This window comes from Wolffia australiana, chromosome 9, assembly GCF_029677425.1.
Source record: "Wolffia australiana isolate 7733 chromosome 9, ASM2967742v1".
NCBI lineage: Eukaryota > Viridiplantae > Streptophyta > Magnoliopsida > Alismatales > Araceae > Wolffia > Wolffia australiana.
In genome coordinates this window covers 12,286,819-12,310,113 of record NC_135843.1, presented here as the reverse complement: position 1 = coordinate 12,310,113, position 23,295 = coordinate 12,286,819, and the positions used below count along the sequence as shown (strand labels likewise).

Below are 23,295 nucleotides of genomic sequence, written 5' to 3'. Positions count from 1 at the left end.
CATGTACATGTCTTTGATGTTTGCCTTTCTTTACTATAGGCCTTGTTGAAGTGCTTCTATAGAGATCTCTAAACTCTGAAATACACTGTTGAATTGTTGGGCATGTTAATCCCATTCATATGCCTCTTTCCTACTGCCATTCTTGGTTCTGCCAGTCATTGTCACATTCTTAAGATAGCAAACCCCCAAACTAAGATGTATACTCTATGATGAGCCTTAGTACACGAACAATGTAGGTACAAGACTTGAATCCACAAGCCTTGCTCTACTTGAAGCAGCTAAGTCCTGAATCCACATAACTAGCTTCTCCAGCCCTTGAGTCCACAAGGGGTTGTGCTTGAATCCAAAACACTAAAACACTCTCTAGCAAAGAGAACACTCAAAGGGAAGAAACAAGAGTTTCAACCAAACAATACACCTCAATAAAGCTCCTTCAAGGGTACATGGAGCCCTTACATAGGCCACAACAAGTGCAAGGTTGTTCACAATGATAGTATCCATGAAAGGACAACTCAAAACATTGAGAAAAACAACTCTAACAAACTAAAACGGAGGAAATATTTATGTGGCTCAAGAAGATGTGAGGAAATATTTGTGCGGCTCAAGAAGATCCCGATGGAACAAAACAAAAGATCTACAACTCAACAAATTAGAGCAGAGATAGTTTGCAGATTCTGGCGGAAGAAGAATCTGGCAGAGGATATTTTTAGAGATGAATCTGTCAGTGGATCATGTTAGTAAAAATCTGTCAGAGAATTTGTGGGGCTCTTGGTACTTTTCTACAGATCATGTCAGCTCTAGAAGAAGAATCTCTTTCTTGGGCCACCTATAGCAATTGGGCCTCAGAAAATGGGTTTTAAAGCTTCATCACTCTGCCTTTCCCTACCGCGGAGTCTGTACTACTTTGTCAATGATCATAAATCTTTTACTTTATGATCTGTCACAAATACCCCCAGCAATTCCTGATTCTCCTCCTACCGAGGAATATGCAGCATCCAGTACTCAGTATCTGCCTATCTATCTGTCCATCCATCTATATATCCATCAATGCATCTATCTCTCTCTATATATCTGTCCATCCATCCATCTATATATCCATCAATGCATCTCTCTCTCTATCTACCCATCCATCCATAAATCCATCCATCCATCTATATATCCATCAATGCATCTCTCTCTCTATCTACCCATCCATCCATAAATCCATCCATCCATCTATATATCCATCAATGCATCTCTATCTATCCATCCATCCATCCATCTATATATCCATCAATGCATTTCTCTCTCTATATATCTATCCATCCATCCATAAATTCATCCATCCATCCATCTATATATCCATCAATGCATCTCTCTCTCTCTGTCTACCCATCCATCCATAAATTCATTCATCCATCCATCTATATCCATGCATCCATCTCTCTCTCTCTTTATCTACCCATCCATCCATAAAATCATTCATCCATCCATCAATGCGTCCCTATCCATGCATCCATCCATCCATCCATCCATATATCCTCATATATATCCATCCATCCATATATCCATATATCTATGAAACCATATATTTATGTGTCTCTCTGTCCATCTATCTCTATATCTATCTCAAATATTTCCCATACTACTACTACTCCAAACTCCTTTCCCATTTTGATGTGGGTTTTATTCCTCACTCCATTGTTGCCCTCTTCCCCAACTTCCTCTCTCGCTGACTGGAGGCCAGCACCAGAGTTCTAAGAGGCTAACTCTCGGAGATTGCGCAGGAAGATTGAAGATTCTCGGATGCAATTTCGGCATCGCTGGTGTGAGTTCTACTGGCTACGAGCTGAAGGAAAGATCCAAAGTAGACGCAGCTATCGCCATGATTGAGGTGCCATTTTTCTCCCCCGCTACACTGTAGGGTTCGTGGACGGACGAGGGAAGCGAGGAACCCAAATTTTCATTCTTCCTTGATCGATTCAATTTTTTCTTAATAAAAATCTATTAATTTTACGCGGATGGTTGCGTTAGAGTGGTTGCGATAGACCGAACGTCGATTATCTTTCATGGGCTTTTCAGGTGGATGTTTTTTTTCGAAAAAATCTTTTCCGGTGGGTGTTAGAGAACGAGAGCTGATTTTTTCATTGTTTTGGGGCGATTTGAGATGAGAAAGGCTTCATTGAGTAAAGTAAACTCGTGATCGAATGAAAACATCGCTTACGCCAATCTAGCAGACTTTGATGTGGACGTTTTTCGTGTGGATTTGATCAGTGATTTGTCCGTCAAAACTTATTGCGATCAACGATTTTGCATTGGACATTAGGGCTCTCATGCCGTCTACTTTTGGATGCATGTAACAAAAAAGAAGAGTCCGGTTCATCCAAAGAATTGGGCTTCTCGCCAAGTTAGGGTTTCGACCACATATAAGCCTATAATTCCTCTTTTGTCTTCATTACGTCTTTGAAGAGTTTTTTTTTTAATAAGGTCTTTGAAGATAATTTGCCTTGATTTCATTGGCACTTTCCATAGAGTGGCCAATTTCGTTACTATTGCAATTCTAAATTAGTGACAAATGTTGAAGTTTATCGGTTGGTTTTGTGTAGGTTTTTTTATTATTTTCTTTGTTAATTTTTCTTGCCATTTAATGTCCAGAGGATGTATGTAAAAGTTCCGTTTCTCCATTTCACTCATTTACTTTATCTCCATTTAGTATTGAGAACGCTAAATCATGCTTTGTGATACTCTCCAAACGGATGTGGCGAATTTATCGCAAAGTTGGGGACAGAATAAGGGCAGAATTTATTAATCTATGCTCTTAATGATAATTTTTTTTATTGGTGCCTACCAGAGAGGTTTGTAATAAAAGTGACAAGGATTATCAAACAACGCAGGAGCAGTTCTCTTCCCAGATGCCATCAGACATATTAGGGTTTAGAAAAGAAAACCTCAAACAATAACTCGTGAATGACTGGTGTAAAAATAAAGGCATATTATGGATAAGATATAATTATGCCCAAAAAAGAAAAATATTTGGATAGAACTAAACATGAGACTGGGAAGACGATTATGTTTAAAAAAGGTTAAAGTTTTTTGATTAACTTACTGTAGTTTTTTTTCTTTATGCTCTGTATCAATGTTTTGCTCTTAATGTCCAAAGGATGTTACTGGATGTTCTGTTTCTCAAATTAACTTGTTTATTTATCTTCGTTTTTGTTTCATCTAAGTATTAAGACCACAAAAACCATGCGTTATGAAACCATCAAACGCGAGAGAAATCGATTTGGGCCTGCAGAATCTGAAGACTCAGGCGTGGACATGGGAGAGAATATTCATGGTGAATCAAATGGCCAGCATCTCCCTCATTGTCAGCCATCTTTTCAGAGTTATCCGTCCAGCGGTCGACACTTTGAAGCTTATTTTTCCTGGCCCACATCTACACAATTGGTTGATGTTGCGGAAGGGCGAGCAAATTTCTTCAGCAACCTTCAGAAAGGTGTGCTACCTAGAAATGTCGACGGACACCCAAGGGGTCAACAGGCATCAACGTTGCTCGATTTGATGATGATTCGGGCATTCCATAGCAAAGTACTCCATTGTTACAGCCTTGGAACTGCAGTTGGTTTTCGGATTCGGAAAGGTGTGCTCACAAACATACCAGCTATTATTGCATTTGTTGCTCGAAAAGTTCACAAAAAGTGGCTCAGTGGCACCCAGTGTCTCCCGTCCACTCTTGAGGTAAATATGTTTGTGATTAAGGTCAATGTTTTCTGTATGTATTCAGAAATATGCTCTTTGTTGTATGTTTATCATTTATTGTTTAGGGTTTTGAGGTTTTGGATTTGGGGTTTAGGGTTTAGTGCAGGTGCTCCAAGATGAACCCTAAACCATCTTGCAGATGAAGCGCATCATCTTGAATGCTTTCGTAGGGTTTCCAATTCAGACCCTGGGTCCCTGTTATCTGTGGTTGCTGATACCAGAGCCTCGCGTCTGCCTGTGCCAGGCAGCCCCCTGGGGACCTGTTAACTGTGTTAGACCATCTGCCTTCCCTCTAGATAGACGGGATGCAGAGACACATCATCCTGAGTAGCCTAATGTGATTCAGATCTCCCCTGATCCTATCAAAACCGAAAATCCTCATGAATTAGCCAACTCCAGAATGATTGAAAAAGTGTTTCGTAAATCATAATTTCTCCCGAGATGAATAATTTAAGATCGACTGAACATTTGAGCAAATTGAGAGAGAGTGTGAGATCAAGATATTAAGGTCCACACATGCCTCCCGCCATGCACATCTTCTCTAGTATTTCTTGGGTAGTCTCGTATCATAATGTCTTCTTTCACTCGTGATTCACAGGCTTGGGTTTCAGATTTCTTTGTACTTAAATTGTATAGTCCTTTCTTGGACCATCATATTTCGTTGTACCTAAATAATTTTTTTATCTCCAAGGAAAATAACTTAATTTCTCTTTAAGATTTATTATTTCATGATTACTGATCAGTCAGGTTGGTGTGTCTGGGATGCGTCCTGGGGTTGGGGTTGCTGAGGGCCTCCTGACCCCGTCCTCAAAGCCACACAACCTGTCCCGTGAGATAGGGATGCCAAAGCCCAGGATTTAGGATAATGTTGTTAGGTTTAATGTTCTATTATTTAGGATATAGGGGTTTGGGTACAGGGTTTATGGTTTTGAGGATTTATCACCTTTAACTTGTTTTTTGAGTAGGGAGCTGGTGGTATATGGTGTGACGTTGACGTCATTGAGTTTTCATATTATGGGGCTCCCACTCCAACACCCAAGGAGGAACTCTATGATGAACTTGTTGATGGTCTGCGTGGAAGTGATCCCACTATAGGCTCTGGATCTCAGGTTGTTCGTTGAAATCATACCTGCACATCTCATTTCACACAGTATCCTCAGTACTTTTTTTCACACTTATAGCAAATGCCTATTTTTCTCTTCAGTATTACAGTTTATTTTTTTTCTAGAGTTCATTTAATATGCCTGTCCTTTTATCAGACATTCCATATTCAAACCCAATCTCTAGGGAAGTCCTACAGGTCCGCAGTTATAAATGGGTCTTCATGAACTTGTATGCTAAGAAGTCTTAAGACCTCGTGATCAGATCGTTCCTTATATAAATAAAAGAAAGGTTACTCCTGGCATGAACATTAATATTTATCTGTTGCTGCATTGAGAATGTTTTTTCTTTCATAGTTCTCAAAGGCATAGGGAAATTTCGGTTTTTGATTGTCAGGTTGCCAGTCTGGAGACCTGTGGGACTCTAGGCGCCATCGTGAAAAGCCGGACTGGATTCGGGCAAGTGGGTTTTATCACCAATCGTCATGTCGCTGTTGATTTGGACTACCCTAACCAAAAAATGTTTCATCCGTTGCCACCAAATCTTGGCCCCGGTGTCTATCTTGGTGCCGTTGAGAGGGCAACCTCATTTATTACAGATGATCTTTGGTACGGTATATTTGCTGGAACTAACCCAGGTATTTTCTCACATCTTCTCAGTATTTAATGCTCTAAAAGTTCTTTAAAAAAATTATGTTCTAAAAGTCAAAATATCACAAGCATCTACATTTTTGGTAGACGTCCTTCTAAGGTGAATAGAAAGCAGAAGTGAGAGACAAGAAAAGGCAGCAGAGTGGCGAGAGCAGCCAGGCTGCCCTGGGAGTCAGGCAAAGTGGAACACTGCTAATACCATTTCATGTGACAATGTGGCTCCTTAGCCTTATATTTCAAGTGGGGGTCATAAAAGCAAATTGTTTTGCTAAAGAATGTTGCATCTTTCTAGAGTAAAACCTTAATCTGAATGCCTGGGGATAGATAGCGCGTGATCGGTCCATTATGGAATATGTGCTATGTAAACCACAATTGGCCTGTCCAGACCCCTGATGGGCTGGATGGACAAAACTGTTGGACACCAAATGCTTATGCTTCTCATACATGTGAACCTTGTATATGAAGATGTAAGGAGGCAGATCATTCACTGGGAGGAAGTCCCAACTTTAGATGAAGCTATACATACTCTCATGGAGGAGGAAGGTAGTCCGAAGGACCACTCTGCTGATAAGAGGCATCACTTAGCCTTACTCTCCAAAAAATCTCGTCGCCCTACTACAGCACTGAAAGAAGGAGATCAGATGGAGAAGTGTTAGGTCATGAAGGGTACTCAGTAGGGTTTAAGCTAACTAATGGGCCCGAGGCCTTGTACTCTGTAATAGCCTAACCCTAGGAGATATTAATAAAAATAACTACTTCAGGCCCAACATGGGCCGCCTAACTTCCCACTAAGGGCCCATTAAGGGCCCATTAGTGTAGGCCCAGTAGGGCCTAATATATGTTGGGCCTGACCACAGTCAGGCCCAACTCTCCAACGGCTGAAACCCAGCCGTTGGAGAGTCCAGCTGCTTTAAAAGCAGCTGGACCTCTCTGTTTCAAACAGTCATATATTCAAAATATATGACCGTTGGAAACAGGGAATATTCCTTAGGAATATTCCCTTTCTAACAAGTGAAGTTTTTCTTCTATTCCTTAGGGCCCAGTTTAGCAATAAAAATTATTCCTTCTTGCCCCAAATTCTTCTCTCTTCTTTTTTCTCTTTCCATTAATCACAAGAAGAATAGTGGACAGAACTATAACCGTGGCAACAAATCTGACTGAAGAGATGGAACCAAGGAGGATCCAAGAGATAGTTTGTACTGTACCCACTGCAAGCTCCATGGATATCCAGAGTGGAAGGGGGAACAGAAAAATGTCTATGTTGCACAAACTCAGGGAGCAGAAAGGGGAGAAACTCAGGGAACGTTCCTGGCAGTGCAATAATGTCCAATAAATTGCTAACATGGAGAATCTCAATGAGGACTTGGTGAAGCTGATGGGCGTACTCAATACTTCATCCGTCGCTAGATCTAGTGGATGTTTTCTTCAGAAGCTGATGGGCGTACTCAATAACTTCTTCCGAAGTTAGATTCTAACTGTCAGACGATACCTGAATTTCTTATTTCTTGTCTTGATTTCTGTTAAAACCCTGAAACTTCCAATATTGTAGAAATGCCCTTATGAGATCCATCTTATTGGATCCATCGTATTGGGTCCCAGAGACCCAATAACATTGTAACCCAATATAAATATTGGGGTTCCACGACTGAAAAAAAAAAGAAGTTTCTTTGGAGTTTTGTCTCAGTCGGCTAGGGTTTAGGCAGGTGGATCAGGGGGAGTTTCTGAAGCTAACGTGGTATCAGAGCACTGCTGAGAGTGATAGCTCCCTACTGTCTCCAGCCAGCTTGCTGTCTCCAGCCAGCTTGCTGTCTCCAACCAGCTCAGCATCTCCGATCACTCTCCCATTCCGCACAGTCCAAACTCTGACTGTGTTGGGTCCTTGAAGGAGAGATATTGTGGGTGGAGCATCTGAGGTCTACAATGGGTGACAGAGATGAGAGAACGGGACCTGGGAAGAGTCAGAGCAGCCATAGGAGCCAAGACGCCCACCAGGAATATGACAAAACAACTCAGATAGTTTTCCCAGGTATTCCAGTTCCTCTGAGGTACGATGGCCTTAATGTTCTACACTGGGGCCAATATATTGAACTTATTCTGGAGGGAAAGGATCTTTTAGATCATCTTTATACTATTTGTGATCCAATGGAAGAGGGCTACAAGGTTTGGAAGAAGGAAGATGCTCTGATTCGAGCATGGTTCTTGGGTTGCATGGCTGGAGAGGAGTATAAAAACTTCTTGCTCCTGAAGACTGCTAAGGAGTTATGGGATCATACTCTTAAAGGGAGTTCCAAAGGATAGGATTGGTGTATTTACAGCCTGGTAACAAAAGCAGCTAACCTGGTGCAAGGAGAGAAGACTGTAGCTGCATATGCCAAGCAACTGCAAGCCATTTGGAGAGAAATCGCTCACTATCGTCCTGTTAAAAATCCAAATTCGGAGGAGAGAGGCTATGTTATGAAAGACAGGCTCTACAAGTTTCTGATGGGCCTGAATATGGAATATGAAGCAGTGAGAAGCCAACTTTTGAATAGAGAGAAGGTGCCTGACCTAGAAGAAGCAACCAAACATATGCGAGACGAAGAAGACAGACTGGGAGTAGTGTCAGAACCATCTGCGGGGGAGAATGGTACAGGAATAATGACCAAAACTGTGCAACAGAAGCTGTAAAAGCATTCACCGTCCCAAGGAGATCACCAATCTCAAAAATGGCAACCTAGAGATGGACTTTTCTGCAAATACTCTAAGAAGAGGAATCACAACATTGATCAGTGCTGGAAGCTGCATGGAAAGCCGTCTCGTCAAGTCCAAGCGAACACGACTACTTCCCAAGATGTGTTAAAAGATGACTTTGACGCGGAGGGCTCTGATGAGCAGAGACAATGTGTGAAGAACCCAGGGGATGAGATAGGAAGTCTCAGGGAGGAAATTGAAAGGCTCAAGAATATGCTTGGTTCTACATCACTTGTTAAATCAGGTGAACATTTTATATCATCTGTCTTCTTGTCATCATCTCATTTGAGAATGGACTGGGTAATTGACACTGGCGCAACAGACCATATGACTCCTCACCGGTCGATCTTCTTTCATTATTCACTATGTGATTCCATGCGAAGAGTGATTACTGCAGGGGGAGAAATACTCCCCGTTGTTGGAATCGGCTCTGTTTTTATCAGATCAATGGGATTTCTAAAAGATGTTCTACATGTGCCAAAACTTAAGGCACATCTTATATCTCCTCAGAGACTGATTAAAGATATCAAATGCTCATTAATACTGAATTCTGATGGTTGTTATATTTTTGACAAGGTCTTCAACTGAAGGATTGGATCAGTTAAGCTGAGCAATGGGTTTCTCCAAATTGAAGATGATCCTGGTGGTGCCATGTTGGTGTGAAGCCCGGAACCAGAGCTCGAAGAAAACAGAGAACCTGAGAAGTTGAAGCTGATTGAGTTGCTACATTTTCGTTTAGGACATCCATCCTTTGAAATTTTGGGGAAAATGTTCCCATCTTTTCTTAAACATTCTGATGCTACTAAGATGTTTTGTGATGCATGTCAAAATGGGAAGCATGGAAGGGCATCTTTTCCTGGGATCAGTGAGCAAAGCAGCTCCCCCTTTATGCTTGTCCATAGTGACATATGGGGACCATGCATGACTTCCTCTATCACAGGATAAAGGTGGTTCTTAATTTTAGTAGGTGACTGCGCAAGGACCACATGAGTTCATTTGTTCAAAAACAAGTCAGAAGTGGCCAGGTTAATTCAGGACTTTGTCCTTATGCTCAAGAATCAATATGAAGTCTCAATCAAGAAATTCCGCTCAGACAACTCAAAGGACTAGTTCAACAATGTATTGGTCAGATTCTTCTTGGACCATGGCATTATACATGAATCGTCATGTGTAAACACCCCCCAGAAAAATGGAGTTGCAGAGAGAAAAATTGGACATGTAGTGTCTACAGCCAGGACTTTATTATTTCATGGACATGTTCCTACTCATTTCTGGGCAGATGCTCTGCTAACCTCAGTATATCTTATCAATCGGCTGCCTTCTAAGAGATTGGGATTCCAAAGTCCAGTAGAGCTAATGGCAAAATATTTTCCAGAATTGAATGCGCACTCAAGCCTCCCTCTCAAGGTATTTGGGTGTACAGCATATGTGCATATTCAAAGTCCACGAAGCAAATTTTCTCCCAGATCTCTCAAGTGTATCTTCCTTGGTTATTCTCCAACCCAGAAAGGGTTCAAATGTTATCACCCTGGACTGGGGAAATTCTTTATCTCTGCTGATGTTACCTTCCAAGAAGAAGAGATGTATTATGCTTCATTCCAGGAGAACAATGTACCAGTGCTGAGAGAACTTGATGTCCAGCCAGAAATCACACTATTGAGGGATGCCTCTGAAGAAGATAGAGTACCAGAGATACATGATTCTATTGATGTAAGCCCAGAATCTAATGCCCGGCAAATCCTTACAACTCCAGCCAGGAGCAGATGCAAAGTATTGCACCAAATGAGTCCTCTACAGAGCCACCAAGCATAGACGATGATGGACAAGGGGAAAACTATATACAAGATGTTGGTTTGGGCTGGCCAATAGCCTTGAGAAACGGCAGAAGATCATGCACCCTTAGCAGCAGGTATCCAATATCCTATGTTGCTAGTTATGAGAAACTCTCTCCTTATCGAGCATTTATCTCCCATCTGGACGAGGATGTTATACCGAGATCTGTGGAAGAGGCTATGAAAGACTTGAAGTGGAGAGAAGCAATGGACCTGGAAATGGAAGTACTGGAGCGAAATAATACCTGGGAAGTGGTTCCAGTACCACAAAACAGGAAAATTGTTGGGTGTAAATGGGTGTATACCGTCAAGTACCGTTCAGATGGGTCACTTGAACGCTATAAAGCCAGGCTAGTGGCTAAGGGCTACACCCAATCATATGTGTGAGAAACAATGTCCAGATCGCTCACGGTCGAGCCTCCTCAGCAGAGATTCGTCGGCTAGGGTTTTGGGGAGAAAAAACACTTCCTTAATTCGTTCCCATAGTCTTATGGGTACACAGTGGGCCTCACTTACTGGGCCTGAGGCACTTATACATAGAACGTACTTGAAAAGAAATACAAATAAGATAAAATAAAAGGAACATAAAGAAAATATAACGGCTTGACAAGGTCCCTTGCTGACACCCCTGCTCAAGCTGGTGCACATATGCTTCAGATCCCAAGCTTGCTCCGTATGTGATCAAACAGTGCTCTCGTCAGTCCTTTGGTGAAGACGTCCGCAACTTGATTAGCAGATTTGACTTGTTTAATCAGAACACGACCCTGGTCGATCTTCTCCCTGATCCAATGCTTGTTTAGCTCAATGTGCTTTGTTCTGTCATGTAGAACAGGGTTGTGGGCAATATCAATTGTTGCTTTACTGTCACAATACAAAACCGCAGGTTCCTTTTGCTCCAGCCCAAGTTCAGTAAAAATGTTTCTAATCCACAATGTCTCACTGATACCTTTCACCAATGCTCTATATTCTGTTTCAGCGCTGGATAATGAAATTTCTGGTTGCTTCTTACTCCAGGTTATCAAATTTCCTCCCAGAAATGAGCAATAGCCTGATGTTGACCTCTTGTCTATCAGTGATCCTCCCCAGTCAGCATCTGTGTATACTTCAGTATTTGCTCCTCCATGACGTTGATACATAATTCCATGGCCTGCTGACCCCTTCAAATACGTCACTACTTTATAAGCGGCTTCTAAGTGAGATTTCTTGGGATTGTCCATAAATCTACTCAATAGCCCAACTGCGAATGCTATATCAGCTCGGGTATGATTGAGATCAGTCTTTGGTATTGCCCTTTGTCAACAGACGGTTCTTCTTCACATAAACCCAATTTCACATTGGGATCAATGGGTACGTAGGACGGCTTACACCCCCCCATTCTGGTCTCTTTTAGAAGATCAAGAATATACTTATGTTGTATATAAATATCCCATTTGGAGAATACGCCACCTCAATTCCAAGAAAATATCTGTCTTCCAAGTGCTTTTATTTCAAAGAGTTCTTATAGTATGGCACTTAAGGCTCTATTCTCATCTTCATCGTCCCCTGTGATACTTATATCATCCACATAAACAAGTAATATTGAGATTGTTTGTGACTTGGAGCATTTCACAAACAGTGTGTGATCACCGTTGCTCTGTTTGTATCCCATATTGATCAAGCCGCATGAGAATTTGCCGAGCCAAGCTCTTGGGGACTGTTTAAGTCCATACAGGGCTTTCTTCAACTTGTGTACCTTTTTTCCTGATTCTGTCTTATAATATCCAGGTGGTAGCTCCATATAAATCTCCTCATTCAAATCACCATGGAGGAATGCATTCTTTACATCATACTGCCATAACCCCCAATTAAAATTAGCTGCCAATGCAATAAGAATACGTACCATATTGAGTTTGGCAACTGGTGCAAAGGTCTCTCCGTAGTCTATTCCATAGGCTTGTGTGTACCCTTTGGCGACAAGTCTTGCTTTATATCTCTCTAGAGTCCCATCAGCTTGATATTTCACGGTGAATACCCATCTACAACCCACAGGACGTTTACCAAGTGGGGAGCATCAACAATATCCCAGGTGTTATTTCTTATTAGTGCTTCCATCTCAATATCCATAGCCTTCTTCCGGTTCATCCCTTTAAGTGCTTCATCATATGTTCTTGGAATAGACACGGAATTAAAAGCTGTAATAAAAGATTTATATGCACATCCCAAATGTTGATAGCTTACCACATTGGAAAGTGGATATTGGTTCTTCTGAGCACACTACCTTTTTCCTTTCCCAGAGCAAAAGGCCATCCACTATCATCTTCTTCTACCTCAGCTGATCTATCAAGAGTGTTGATTGCTTCCCTCTCTGAAGGTTCTTCAACTTCACCTTTTCCATTCTCATCTCTTCACTTGCTGATTCTTCCTAATCATATTCTGTCATTGGGAGTCTTTCATCTCGAATGTCAGATATGATTTGAGGCTTGTCCAGGGCATTAGGAGAACCACGACTCATGACCATCTCTTGAATACCAGACAGAGGTGGCTCACGAAATTCTTCATTCAGCTTCTCCTGTGTTTTGAAGAAACTCACACTTTCATGAAATGTAACATCCGCCGATATCAGCATTCTCCTTGAAAACAGATCATAACATTTATACCCCTTTTGAGTATGAGAATAACCCGGAAGCACACATTTCACAGCTCGAGGACTGAATTTATCTCTTGGATTATGAAAATGTACAAATGCTGTACAGCGAAATATCCTTGGAGTCAGATCAGTCTTCAACCGAGCATGTGGATAAAATTTTATCATCAGATTTACGGGACTTTCATAGTCCAAAGATTTTGATGGTAATCTATTAATTATATGCACGGCTGTCAGGACAGCTTCCCCCAAAAACTCTTGGGCACTTCATAATGTAAGAGCAATGACCGAGCCATTGTAGTTACATGACCTATCCTCCTTTCTGCTACCCCGTTCTGCTGTGGAGTATACACAAAGGACGATTCATGTACTACACCCTCCTGAGCAAATAGAGATGACAGGGTCTTGTTGAAAAAGTCTTTGGCATTATCTGACCTTAGTCGCTTGATAGAGATACCAAATTGATTCTTCACCATACGAAAGAAATTGCCAATTACTTCAGCAACCTCAGATTTGGATTTCAATAAATAAACTCATGTTAGCCTGGTACAATCTTCTACAAATATAAGATGCCACCTTGCTCCCCTCAAAGTTGTAGTTGAGGATGGCCCCCAAACATTACAATGAACAAGATAAAAAGGTTCTGTACTTCGTTCTCCTTTCCCAGGAAAGGGCACGCGCTTATGTTTAGTGTAAATTTAGAGAGAATGGGATGCGAGATGGTAGAATGAGAGAGGAGAACACAGGAAAAATGGGGCCAAAAAACTAGGTCCTTTATTACTTCACACCAGGCCCTTTTATACAAAAACACAGAGGAGAGAGAGTGCTCCCAACGGTCATATTTTCTGACTATTGGGCCCTTAATGGGCCCTTAGTAGGCTCTTATTGGGCCCTTAATGGGCCCAACTTGGTTAGCCTTAATTCTAGTTAGTATTCCATTAATTCCCTAGAGTTACTCTATTACATGTACATGGCCTTTGGCCCATAAGATAGTATGAATTGCCCATAATTGGGCTCTGATGATCTAACATTTAGTATATTGACACGTATCGCACAAGACATGAGAATAATTTGTTTTCTTAAAGAACACCGGAAACATGAGTTTCAAAAGTTCAAATGATGGATGTCCAAGACGATAGTGCATCAACTTAATATGCTCCAACTGACTGCTACACTCCAGCTCCCGAGCATCACAGTTGGATGTATAGGCTTCCTCAACACGGTCGTTCAGGTACACCAGCCCATTCTTCTCCTTAAAATGAAGTCCTCAGGTTCTTGGCCTTGTCATAAACAAAACATCCATCAGACATCATTATAAAAGTAATATGTAAATCTTTGTCAAGTTTCTGAGGAGATATGAGCTGTGCCCGAAGTCCTAGGACATGTAAGACCTGCTTAATAATACCCAGATTAGCAATTTTAGCATTGCCGATCCCAGTAACCGGCAACATCTCTCCTCCTGCAGTAAACATCCGTCTACTCCCTTCATAAGGAGCATAATTATGAAACTTCCTATAGCAGGGAGTCATATGATCCGTGGCACCTGTATCAATAATCCAGTCGGAATAAATATTAGAGTAAGAAGTTGTCTCACCCACATGGGCCATAGATGTAGAGCTGATCATAGTCTTCAGCTTGTCGAATTCCTCCAATTTATCATATTCTTCAATCTGAACCGTTCTGACACTGTCTGCTTGTCCTTCCCCAGCACTTGAGTCTGCTTCTTTAGCATCTGTAGCATGAGCTTGGAGAGGCCTGAGGTGTGGATTTAAAATCCAACAGTGTTCCCTTGTATGATTTCTCCTCTTACAATATGAGCAGTGAAGGTTGGACTTATATTTGCCACCTTGGCCCTTCTGACTTTGAGTATCTTCCCCTGGTTTCTTGTCATATTTGTCACTTGCACCTTCACGTCCAGACGATGCTCCCTTTGCTTGCTTCGTCTTTACCAAGAATCCTGCTCCAGCTTCATCTCTCCCATCACCTGGGATTAACTTGGTGCGGCTTTCTTCATTAAGTACAATCTGAATTGTTTCTTCCAAGTTGGGTACATGTTCACGGTTGAGAATCTGACTCCGTAAACTCTCATATTCTTTGTTCAGTCTCATCAGGAATCTGAACGTACGATCTTGTAGGGTTGACTGCCACTCGGGATTTTTGATTGGTCTGAAATGGTCAATTGCTAGCCACAGTGTTTGAAGTTCTTTTGCGTATTCTGCAACTGACATCTCACCCTGCACCAGCGTAGTTGGCTTAGTAATCAGCTCAAATATTCCCCAGGTGTGGCTCTTTCTCTCATTACTCTTCTGAAGATGATCCCAAATTTTCTTGGTCGTCTTCAGATATAGATATTTCCGGAATCGATCTCCAGCCATACTGCTCAGCAACCACTGACGTACATTTGCATCCTCATGTTTCCAGGCTTATATCTCGGGTTACTCGAGTCGACCTCATGCGTAAGGTGATCATCGAGTCGCCTGCTCTCAAGAATCATCTCAACATATTCTCTCCAATCAAGTAGATTGAAGCCATTGAATTTGAATGTCTCTGGCACAATAGGAAAGATTACCTGGTTCAAGATCTCTCGTCCAGCTTCAGTAGTCTGAACGATATCCTCCTGGTTTGCTTCCTCAGCCATATTTGAGACCCAGTCGCCTGTGTTGATAGGATCTTCTTGAGCCAAGTCGAATTTATGTGGTTAGCCTCCTAAATCGGAAGCACGTATTGCCAGTGGAGCCTTGAATGGCTTTCTGCCACTCAGCTGTGGAATATTTCCACCACAGGTACTCGACAGAGCTTCGTTTTTGACTTCTGTCGTAGTTTGACTCTTCTCCTGCGTTGGAAGATCAACCACAGATGAAGACGATCCCGCTGAAGAGCTCCCTCACCGTTGCGGGAACTAGGAGAGAAGCAGAAGAGAGATTTCTCCTCTGGGGGTCCTACGCCTGGAGCTCTGATACCATGTGAGAAACAATGTCCAGATTGCTCACGGTCGAGCTTCCTCAGCAGAGATTCGTCGGCAGGGTTTTGGGGAGGAAAAACACTTACTTCCTTAATTCGTTCCTGTTAGTTCAACCGGCCCATTGGGCGTCACATGTCCCTACGGCCCAGCAAGACAGTGCCCATTAGTGACTGCTAATAAGCGGCCACTAATGTGACCGTTGGACTCCAATGGTCATAAGATGAGTCCAACGGTCATTTCCCTTTGTTTAAGAGGCTATAAAGCCAATGTAACCCTGATTGTAACAAGTTAGTTTTTTTTCCACGAGTAAATATTGTTGATTCTTGCCCACGATCCTTCTTCCTCAAAATCTCCTCTTATCCTTCCTGGATTACAGTTCCCATAGTCTTATGGGTACACAGTGGGCCCCACTTACTGGCCTGAGACACTTATACATAGAACGTACTGAAAAAGAAATACAAATAAGATAAAATAAAAGGAACATAAAGAAAATATATCGGCTTGACAAGGTCCCTTGCTGACAATATGGAATTGATTATAGTGAGACATTTGCCCCAGTAGCAAAATTGTACATGGTGCGTATATTGATAGCAGTGGCAGCAAAATCAGGATGGCAGTTACAGCAGTTTGATGTGAAGAATGCATTTCTTCATGGTGATCTAGAGGAAATCTTCATGGAGCTACCGCCTGGGTATTCCCCTCAGACAATGGAGAAGAAGGTATGCAAGTTGAAGAAAGCACTATATGGTCTGAACAGTCTCCGCGTGCATGGTTTGGCAAATTCTCTCTGGCTATGAAATATTTGGGATATAAGCAAAGTAATTGGGATCATACTCTATCTCTTAGGCATACCATTTCAAGGGGGGTGGTAGCACTGCTAGTGTATGTTGACAATATTATCATCACCAGCGATGACGAGGTAGAGATCCAAAGTTTGAGTGCTCAGTTATCAAAATTCTTCGACATCAAGTCTCTTGGCCTTCTGAGATATTTTCTGGGCATTGAAATTGCTTACTCTGAGGAAGGAGTGTTCATCTCTCAGAGAAAATATACACTTGATCTGTTAAAGGAGACAAATATGCTGGACTGTAAACCAACCACTATTCCTATTGACCCGAATATAAAACTTGGAAGCTGTGAAGATGATAGTCCTGTGAACAAAGATCAATATCAAAGGTTGATTGGAAAACTGATATATCTAAGCCATATGAGGCCAGATATCTCTTTTGTTGTGGGGACCTTAAGCCAGTTCATGCAAAACCCAAAAGAAGCACTTATGAACACTGCTCACCGGGTACTAGCCTACTTAAAAGGTACAGTGGGACAAGGCGTGCTACTCAAGAAAGAAGGTGACATTTCTCTAGAAGTGTACACTGATGCAGACTATGGAGGTTCTGTCGTGGACCGCAAATCAACATCAGGATATTGCTCATTCATTGGGGGAAGCTTGGTAACCTGGAGAAGCAAGAAGCAAGATGTGGTTGCCAGGTCCAGTGCCGAAGCAGAAGTCCGAGCAGTTGCCAAAGGGATTTGTGAAGCTTTGTGGATTAGGGGAATCCTTACGGATTTTAAGTTATCCAAAGACAAACCTGACATACTACATTGTGTCAGCAAGGCGGCTATTGACATTGCCCATAATCCTGTTCAACATGATCGTACCAAACATGTTGAGATAGATAAGCACTTTATCCGGGAGAAGATCGACAAGGGTATTGTGAAGATGAAGTTTGTGCCATCAACCAATCAAGTGGCTGATATCTTTACAAAAGGGTTGGCCGGGAGCACATTTCACAGGCTAGTTGGCAAGCTGGGACTGCAGAATATTTACTTCCCAGCTTGGGATGGTGTCAAAACGATACCTGAATTTCTTATTTCTTGTCTTGATTTCTGTTAAAACCCTGAAACTTCCAATATTGTAGAAATGCCCTTATGAGATCCATCTTATTGGATCCATCGTATTGGGTCCCAGAGACCCAATAACATTGTAACCCAATATAAATATTGGGGTTCTTTGACTGAAAAAAAAAAGAAGTTTCTTTGGAGTTTTGTCTCAGGCGGCTAGGGTTTAGGCAGGTGGATCAAGGGGAGTTTCTGAAGCTAACACTAACACAGGCTGCTCACTCATTCTGAATTGTGGTGGATGTTTTCTATAGGACAAGGTGGAGAAGAAGACCACAAATTAGGGGCGATGGTGGGCTGCTGCTGGAAGAAAGAGATCACCAGTGCTTCTCGCCAGATAGTGGTCTCTAGTGTCAGGAGAATGAGAGGAGCAAGCATGGGGGAATTTTTTTGCACACGTTCAACTGTCCCCTCCTTTGAAATAATGAAACTTTTATTTCCTGCTTTGTTGTTGGTTTTGATGTTAAAACTCTGGTCTGTGAGATGTGTCATTGTTATAACTCCACGATAACAATGATAGATCTTGGATACGTTCCCAGTTCCAACAAGAAGAAAGAAACGGATAACAAAGTCCTGATAGGAAATGGAAAGAGTAGAGAAGGAAGTGTGCGACGAGATCGAGCCCGATCTCCTTCTCTGGCCGCCGGGCAAACCCCTTCCGACTGCTCCAGACGTCGCCCCGCCGCTTGGGTTTTCTCTGGAAATCAAAACGTCCCTGCATTCCCCTTCGCAGGCTTATTTATAATAGCTTAAGGTAATTAACTGCCGCCAGCTGCGTCGTTTCCCATTCGGTGGGAGCGACGTCTTTGGTATGCCTTGTTGAAACGTTTATCAGTCATCTTGCCAAAGACAAGAAACCTGATTTTAACCATGCTGGTATACCCTTCAAATTACATTCTATCGTGTGGATATTGACAAATAGGGATCCACAGCTTCTGGTCTCACAGGTATACACTGTCTTCTTATCATTTTTATTGGTTAATGTCAAAGATAGACTTAGAAAGGCAAGGTCAGTGGTCAGCGAAGTCAAGAAGTTCTGTGAGATGATTCAAACTCAATATGGGGTTACAATAAAAAGGTTCAAATCTAACAATGCCAAATACTTCTCGAATGAAGAAGTGTATGATTATTTTAAGCAGTGTGGTATCATTCAGAAATCGTTGTGTGAGCACATTACAACAAAATAGGGTTGTTGAGAGGCGGGTCAGGGCTTATGTCTGGTTTCTAGAGAAACTCTGTACTTTGGGAAAATTGCAAGCTCATCTTCTCCCTAGGGTCTCCGGTAGCCTCTGTGCATGATAGAGGTATGTCCACAATCTTGTGCTGCGGATGTAGAATCAGGGTATTTCATTGATGAAATTTGTGAAATTGAGATGAATTGATTTCTTAACAATTGCGATGTGAGGATGGAAGATAGGGAGGGAAGAATCGAGTAAGAACATAGTATTTGAAAAGACCCTTCTCTTCTCAACAACAAAATTCTCAAAAACAGCATCCATATGAACACATCCAAGGCGGTAGCAACAGAGGTCCCTCAGTCAATCAACCAAGGGCCAGCAGATTGCGAGGGGCGCCCGACTGGAATCTGCCGCCCAACCTCAGTCCAAGGGGATCACTGCTTGATGTCAGGCCGAGGAAGGTGAAGGAATAGGGTTAGAGTGGGCTGAAGGAAAGGGAGGTTGTGAGAGAGAGAGGGATCATACGAGGGTTTTCGATGACTTCCGCCTTACGAGGGAGTTCCCTTTTAGGACTCACAGTGTTTCTGTGAGTCATGTTGCTGGGTGGGTCATCTAGGGTTCATCCTTGTTGTGGCCCGAAAATACTGGGGGTTGTTGGGCCTGTTCGTTTCCGGTAAGACTGGATTTGGGATCTTAACTGTATCATAGAGAAGCCTGGCGTGGACCCTTCTCTAGTTGCAGAAGTGATCCACGTCCAGCCTCAACTGATCTCAACCTTTTCCAAAGCAGGAACCGTTTCTTGAATTCATCAATAGATCAAATTCTTGCACCCATCTTGTATTTAAACGCTTGCAACATGGGCCCGTTTGTGCGCACATACTGCTGCTAGCCTGGCATGATGTTTCTTCTTCCGTTGAATGCTAAGAACTTATCAATACATGACGCCTTTCCAACAGTGTTCAGTGAAATGCATCTGTTGTTTATTCATCTACTCAGAAGGGCTGCAGGTACTACCAAACCTGCATTAGATTTTGATAGGATCCTTGAGAGGATCCTAAACCTATCTAGGGGTAGTTTTGTCATTTAGCCCATAAGGGGCATTTAAGTCATTCCATGTTATGTATTTCCCTTTAAATAGGGATGCCCTACCTTTAGGAGGGCAGCCAATAAGAAGTTGATTGAAGAAAGGTGTTCTTGTCTCCCCTCTCTCCTCGTCTAGGTCTGTCCCGCTCTCCCTTCACGATCCCCATCCCTCGCGATCGTCTCCACTTCACCGCGTCTTCAGGCGGCTATTCCCCGGCCGATCCCTACCCCCTCAGCTTGGCCTTCCTCCAACCATTCCCGTTTCACCTCTCTACCCCGGGGGAACTTCTACCCTACCTCGTCTTCCAACCTCCTCCCGATACGACTTAGACCAAGGATCATATCAGATTTTTTCACCTCTGCCAGTGTGACATTTGATGAATTCACGACAGTTCTATGAAGGTGGGAACTCGCAACAACCACCCAATGCCTCATCGGGTTTTCTAATTGATCCATTGAGTCTGTCATTTCTCTTACAAATACTGGAACCGGCGACTAATATACAGCAAAACTCCCAGGATGAATCTGATGATAGATGTATACCCGATGAGCCAAGTCCAGTACCGAGTCATGAACATCTAGGAGTGTCGATGATGAGGCAATTACTGGTGGGTCTGACTCTGAGTCTGGAGAGGTGGACCAACTCACTGAAGATGGTTTCAGCGACTCATTGCATTGTGTAAGGGGCTGCAAGGTTGAGCCCAAAGATCGCTGATATTGCATTTGCCATGTGTCTGTAGCTAGTAAATGCACAAACCTTGTAAAGCACACCTATGGGTTGTTCATTTTGTTCTGGTATACCTAAAAGGTACACCTGGCCAAGGTGTCCAGTTCAAGAAAGCAGGAAGGTTCTGTGTTTTAGTTTACGTTGATGCTGATTATACAGGTTCGGTGCTAGACAGAAGATCAACCCTTGGGGTTCTATGCATGTGTTTGGAAGCTTAGTGCGCTGTCTTATGTAAGACACAACATATTGTTCCCAGGTCTAGTGCTGAAGTGGTGTTAAGATCACTAGCCCAAAAATAAATGTGAGGGTATCTGGATCAGAGGAATGTCACAGGAGCTGCAGTTCCAATTTGAGGAAACAAGGTGTCTGTCCAGTTACAATAAGTCAGCTCTCGTTATTGCTCCTAACCCAGGTCAGCATATTGAGATTGATTGTCATTTCGTCAAGGAAAATAATTTAAGTGGGAATTTTTAAAAAAAAAAGATAGGGAAGACCACCCAAAAAAGGTGGCATTAAAGCGGGGATAATCTACCTGCTCAAAGAAAACATTGAGAAGGTTGCATACATATTCACTGAGGGGTTCATCCCTTAGCATTCCTCAAGTTGGTTTTAAAGCTTGGCATGGACAACATCCACGCAAAGCTGGAGCAGGGCTGTTGAGCGGAGAATCTTACGCATGTTTGTTTTCTGTTTTAGTCACTGTTTAAGTGACTTATTCACACACGTGTGAATTAAGTCACTTAAACTGGCCCCCAGCCCAGGCCCACTTCAGGCCCAAGCCTGCTCTTTTATCCTTTTGGGTATTTAAACCCTAGTCTCTTAGTAATATGTTGAATACATTTTTGTCAAAAAAACAAAAATGTATGTTGAGAGGGAGGGAGAGAAAGGTTTTTTACGTTTCTATCAAAAATGTTGTTACCACGAGTTATCTCTGTTGTTTCTGCTTTCTGGATGGATGAAAACCTTTGAGAACGCTGACGGGCCATTTTATTTCCAATGATTTTGACATTGGAAGCATAAACACTTTTGAGCGTGGTATAGGGATGAGGGAAAATGTCATCTTTGAAAATTTGAGAGAGCGCCAGTTGCTTCTTATGTGGAGAAACAGAGAGAGAGGAAGAGGAAGTAAGAGAAATATTTACTATTTACGTTTTTAACAGAAATTATTAATAATATTTTTTAAAAATGTACTTCAAGATCTCTGACATTTTTTTGCCTTTCTGCATCTCCAGAAACATTTGTGAGGGCGGATGGGGCTTTCATCCCTTTTGCGGATGATTTTGACATTTCAAACGTCACCACCCTGGTGAAGGGGGTTGGTGAGATTGGAGATGTGAAGTCTGTCGACCTGCAAGCTCCCATCAACAACATCATTGGCCGTCGAGTCGTCACCGTTGGCCGAAGCTCTGGTTTGACCTATGGTACTGTAATGGCCTATTCTATCGAATATGATGAAAAAAGCATATGCTTTTTCACTGATTTTCTCATAGTTGGAGAGAATCAAAAGTTTTTTGATCTTGAAGGCGACAGCGGAAGCCTCATTCTTTTGACTGGGGAGGACGGTCAAAAACCTGAGCCCATTGGGATTATATGGGGTGGGACTGCTAACCGTGGCCGTTTGAAACTTAGGAGTGGCCATCCCCCTGAGAACTGGACGAGTGTAGTTGAACTCGGGCGGCTCCTCGATCTTCTAGACCTCGATCTTATTACCACCAATTCTGATCTTCAAGGTAGCTGTCTTCTTGGTTGACATCCCTGATGCTGATGATGATGAGAGGATGATAACAGATCGTTGTTGACCTCATCATTCGTCTGCACCAAGATGAGCATGATGGCAATGACATTGTCATTGCCATCGTTATCCATCCGCATCTGGGATGACGATGACTATATCATCATCCTATATCATCATCTCTGCTCATTTCTATCATGCCATTTCTTAAAAAAAAACCAAATTTGTCATGAATTTCATGCGAGTTGTAAGTCGTGACTCTCTTATGTATCTCTTCCTCTCTTTCCGTCCTTGTGAGTGCCGTCTCTTTCTTTCTCTCCCTTCTCTTTTTTCTCCCTTTCTTTTTCACTCTTCCTCCCATTAGCTCTGTCTCTCTCTCAGTCTTTTGTCTATTCATTTAAATTTGTCATTTCCTAATCTGCATCCAATTGTTACCTGAAAATTTCCTTCCTTTTTACTGTAAAAGACATTTATTTATTTCTGCTTCTATATTACATTTCTAGATGCTGTGCGAGACCAACGAAACGCCATGGCCAATGCCATTACTTTTATGACTGGGCAGACATCTCGAAGAGAAGAGACGCCGACCCCAGAAAAGCCTGATGATATTTTTGAACCTCTGGGACACAACATCCAGCATATTCCTGTCAGTGGCGCTTCTGGCTCGAGGACAAATCGGGGTTTTGATGGGATTGATATGGGCAAAAATGTGGAAGAGCTCCAGTTCATACCGAATTCTCCTATCCATAGGAGCCAGGAAAACTCTGAGCTGAAGAATCTTTCTGTACTGAGAGATGAAGCAGATGAGGATCTTTGCTGTGCTCTGCATTTGGGCGATCGAGAGGCAAAGAGGAAGCGTTCCGATTCTCACCCATCTGACACAGAATCTCACAGAGATGATTAAGAAGCTAGGCTAATATTCATTCTCAAGGATCTCTTAATGAGAGATCTTTAGATTGGCTTTTCTTGAGAGAGCTTTTATTATTTATAGCTGTTGAAAAACTCGATAGACCTGATATCGTAGCATGTTGAAAGGCTCA

At 42.4% G+C, this 23,295-nt stretch overlaps 1 protein-coding gene across 4 annotated transcripts; it reads left to right on the top strand.

Moving 5' to 3' along the window:
- The first annotated feature begins 1,631 nt into the window (after nt 1-1,631).
- On the top strand, nt 1,632-23,295 carry LOC144707434 (Trypsin family protein). 4 transcript variants are annotated; one of them, XM_078580539.1, is made up of 7 exons: nt 1,632-1,873; nt 3,214-3,717; nt 4,704-4,847; nt 5,236-5,476; nt 21,756-21,944; nt 22,047-22,253; nt 22,759-23,295. In XM_078580539.1, exons 1-7 carry the CDS (start codon nt 1,865-1,867, stop codon nt 23,157-23,159), a joined length of 1,695 nt encoding a protein of 564 aa, XP_078436665.1. In that variant the 5' UTR covers nt 1,632-1,864; the 3' UTR covers nt 23,160-23,295. The 4 variants fall into 4 exon arrangements, with proteins under 4 accessions (XP_078436665.1, XP_078436664.1, XP_078436662.1 ...); XM_078580538.1 differs by having other exon boundaries at nt 3,275-3,717; nt 21,756-22,253; XM_078580536.1 differs by having other exon boundaries at nt 21,756-22,253.

Coding starts and splice junctions, on each gene's coding strand:
- LOC144707434 (XM_078580536.1), top strand. Junction 3,718..4,703: donor GTCTCCCGTCCACTCTTGAG/GTAAATATGTTT, acceptor TTTTTTGAGTAG/GGAGCTGGTGGTATATGGTG. Junction 22,254..22,758: donor CACCAATTCTGATCTTCAAG/GTAGCTGTCTTC, acceptor TTACATTTCTAG/ATGCTGTGCGAGACCAACGA.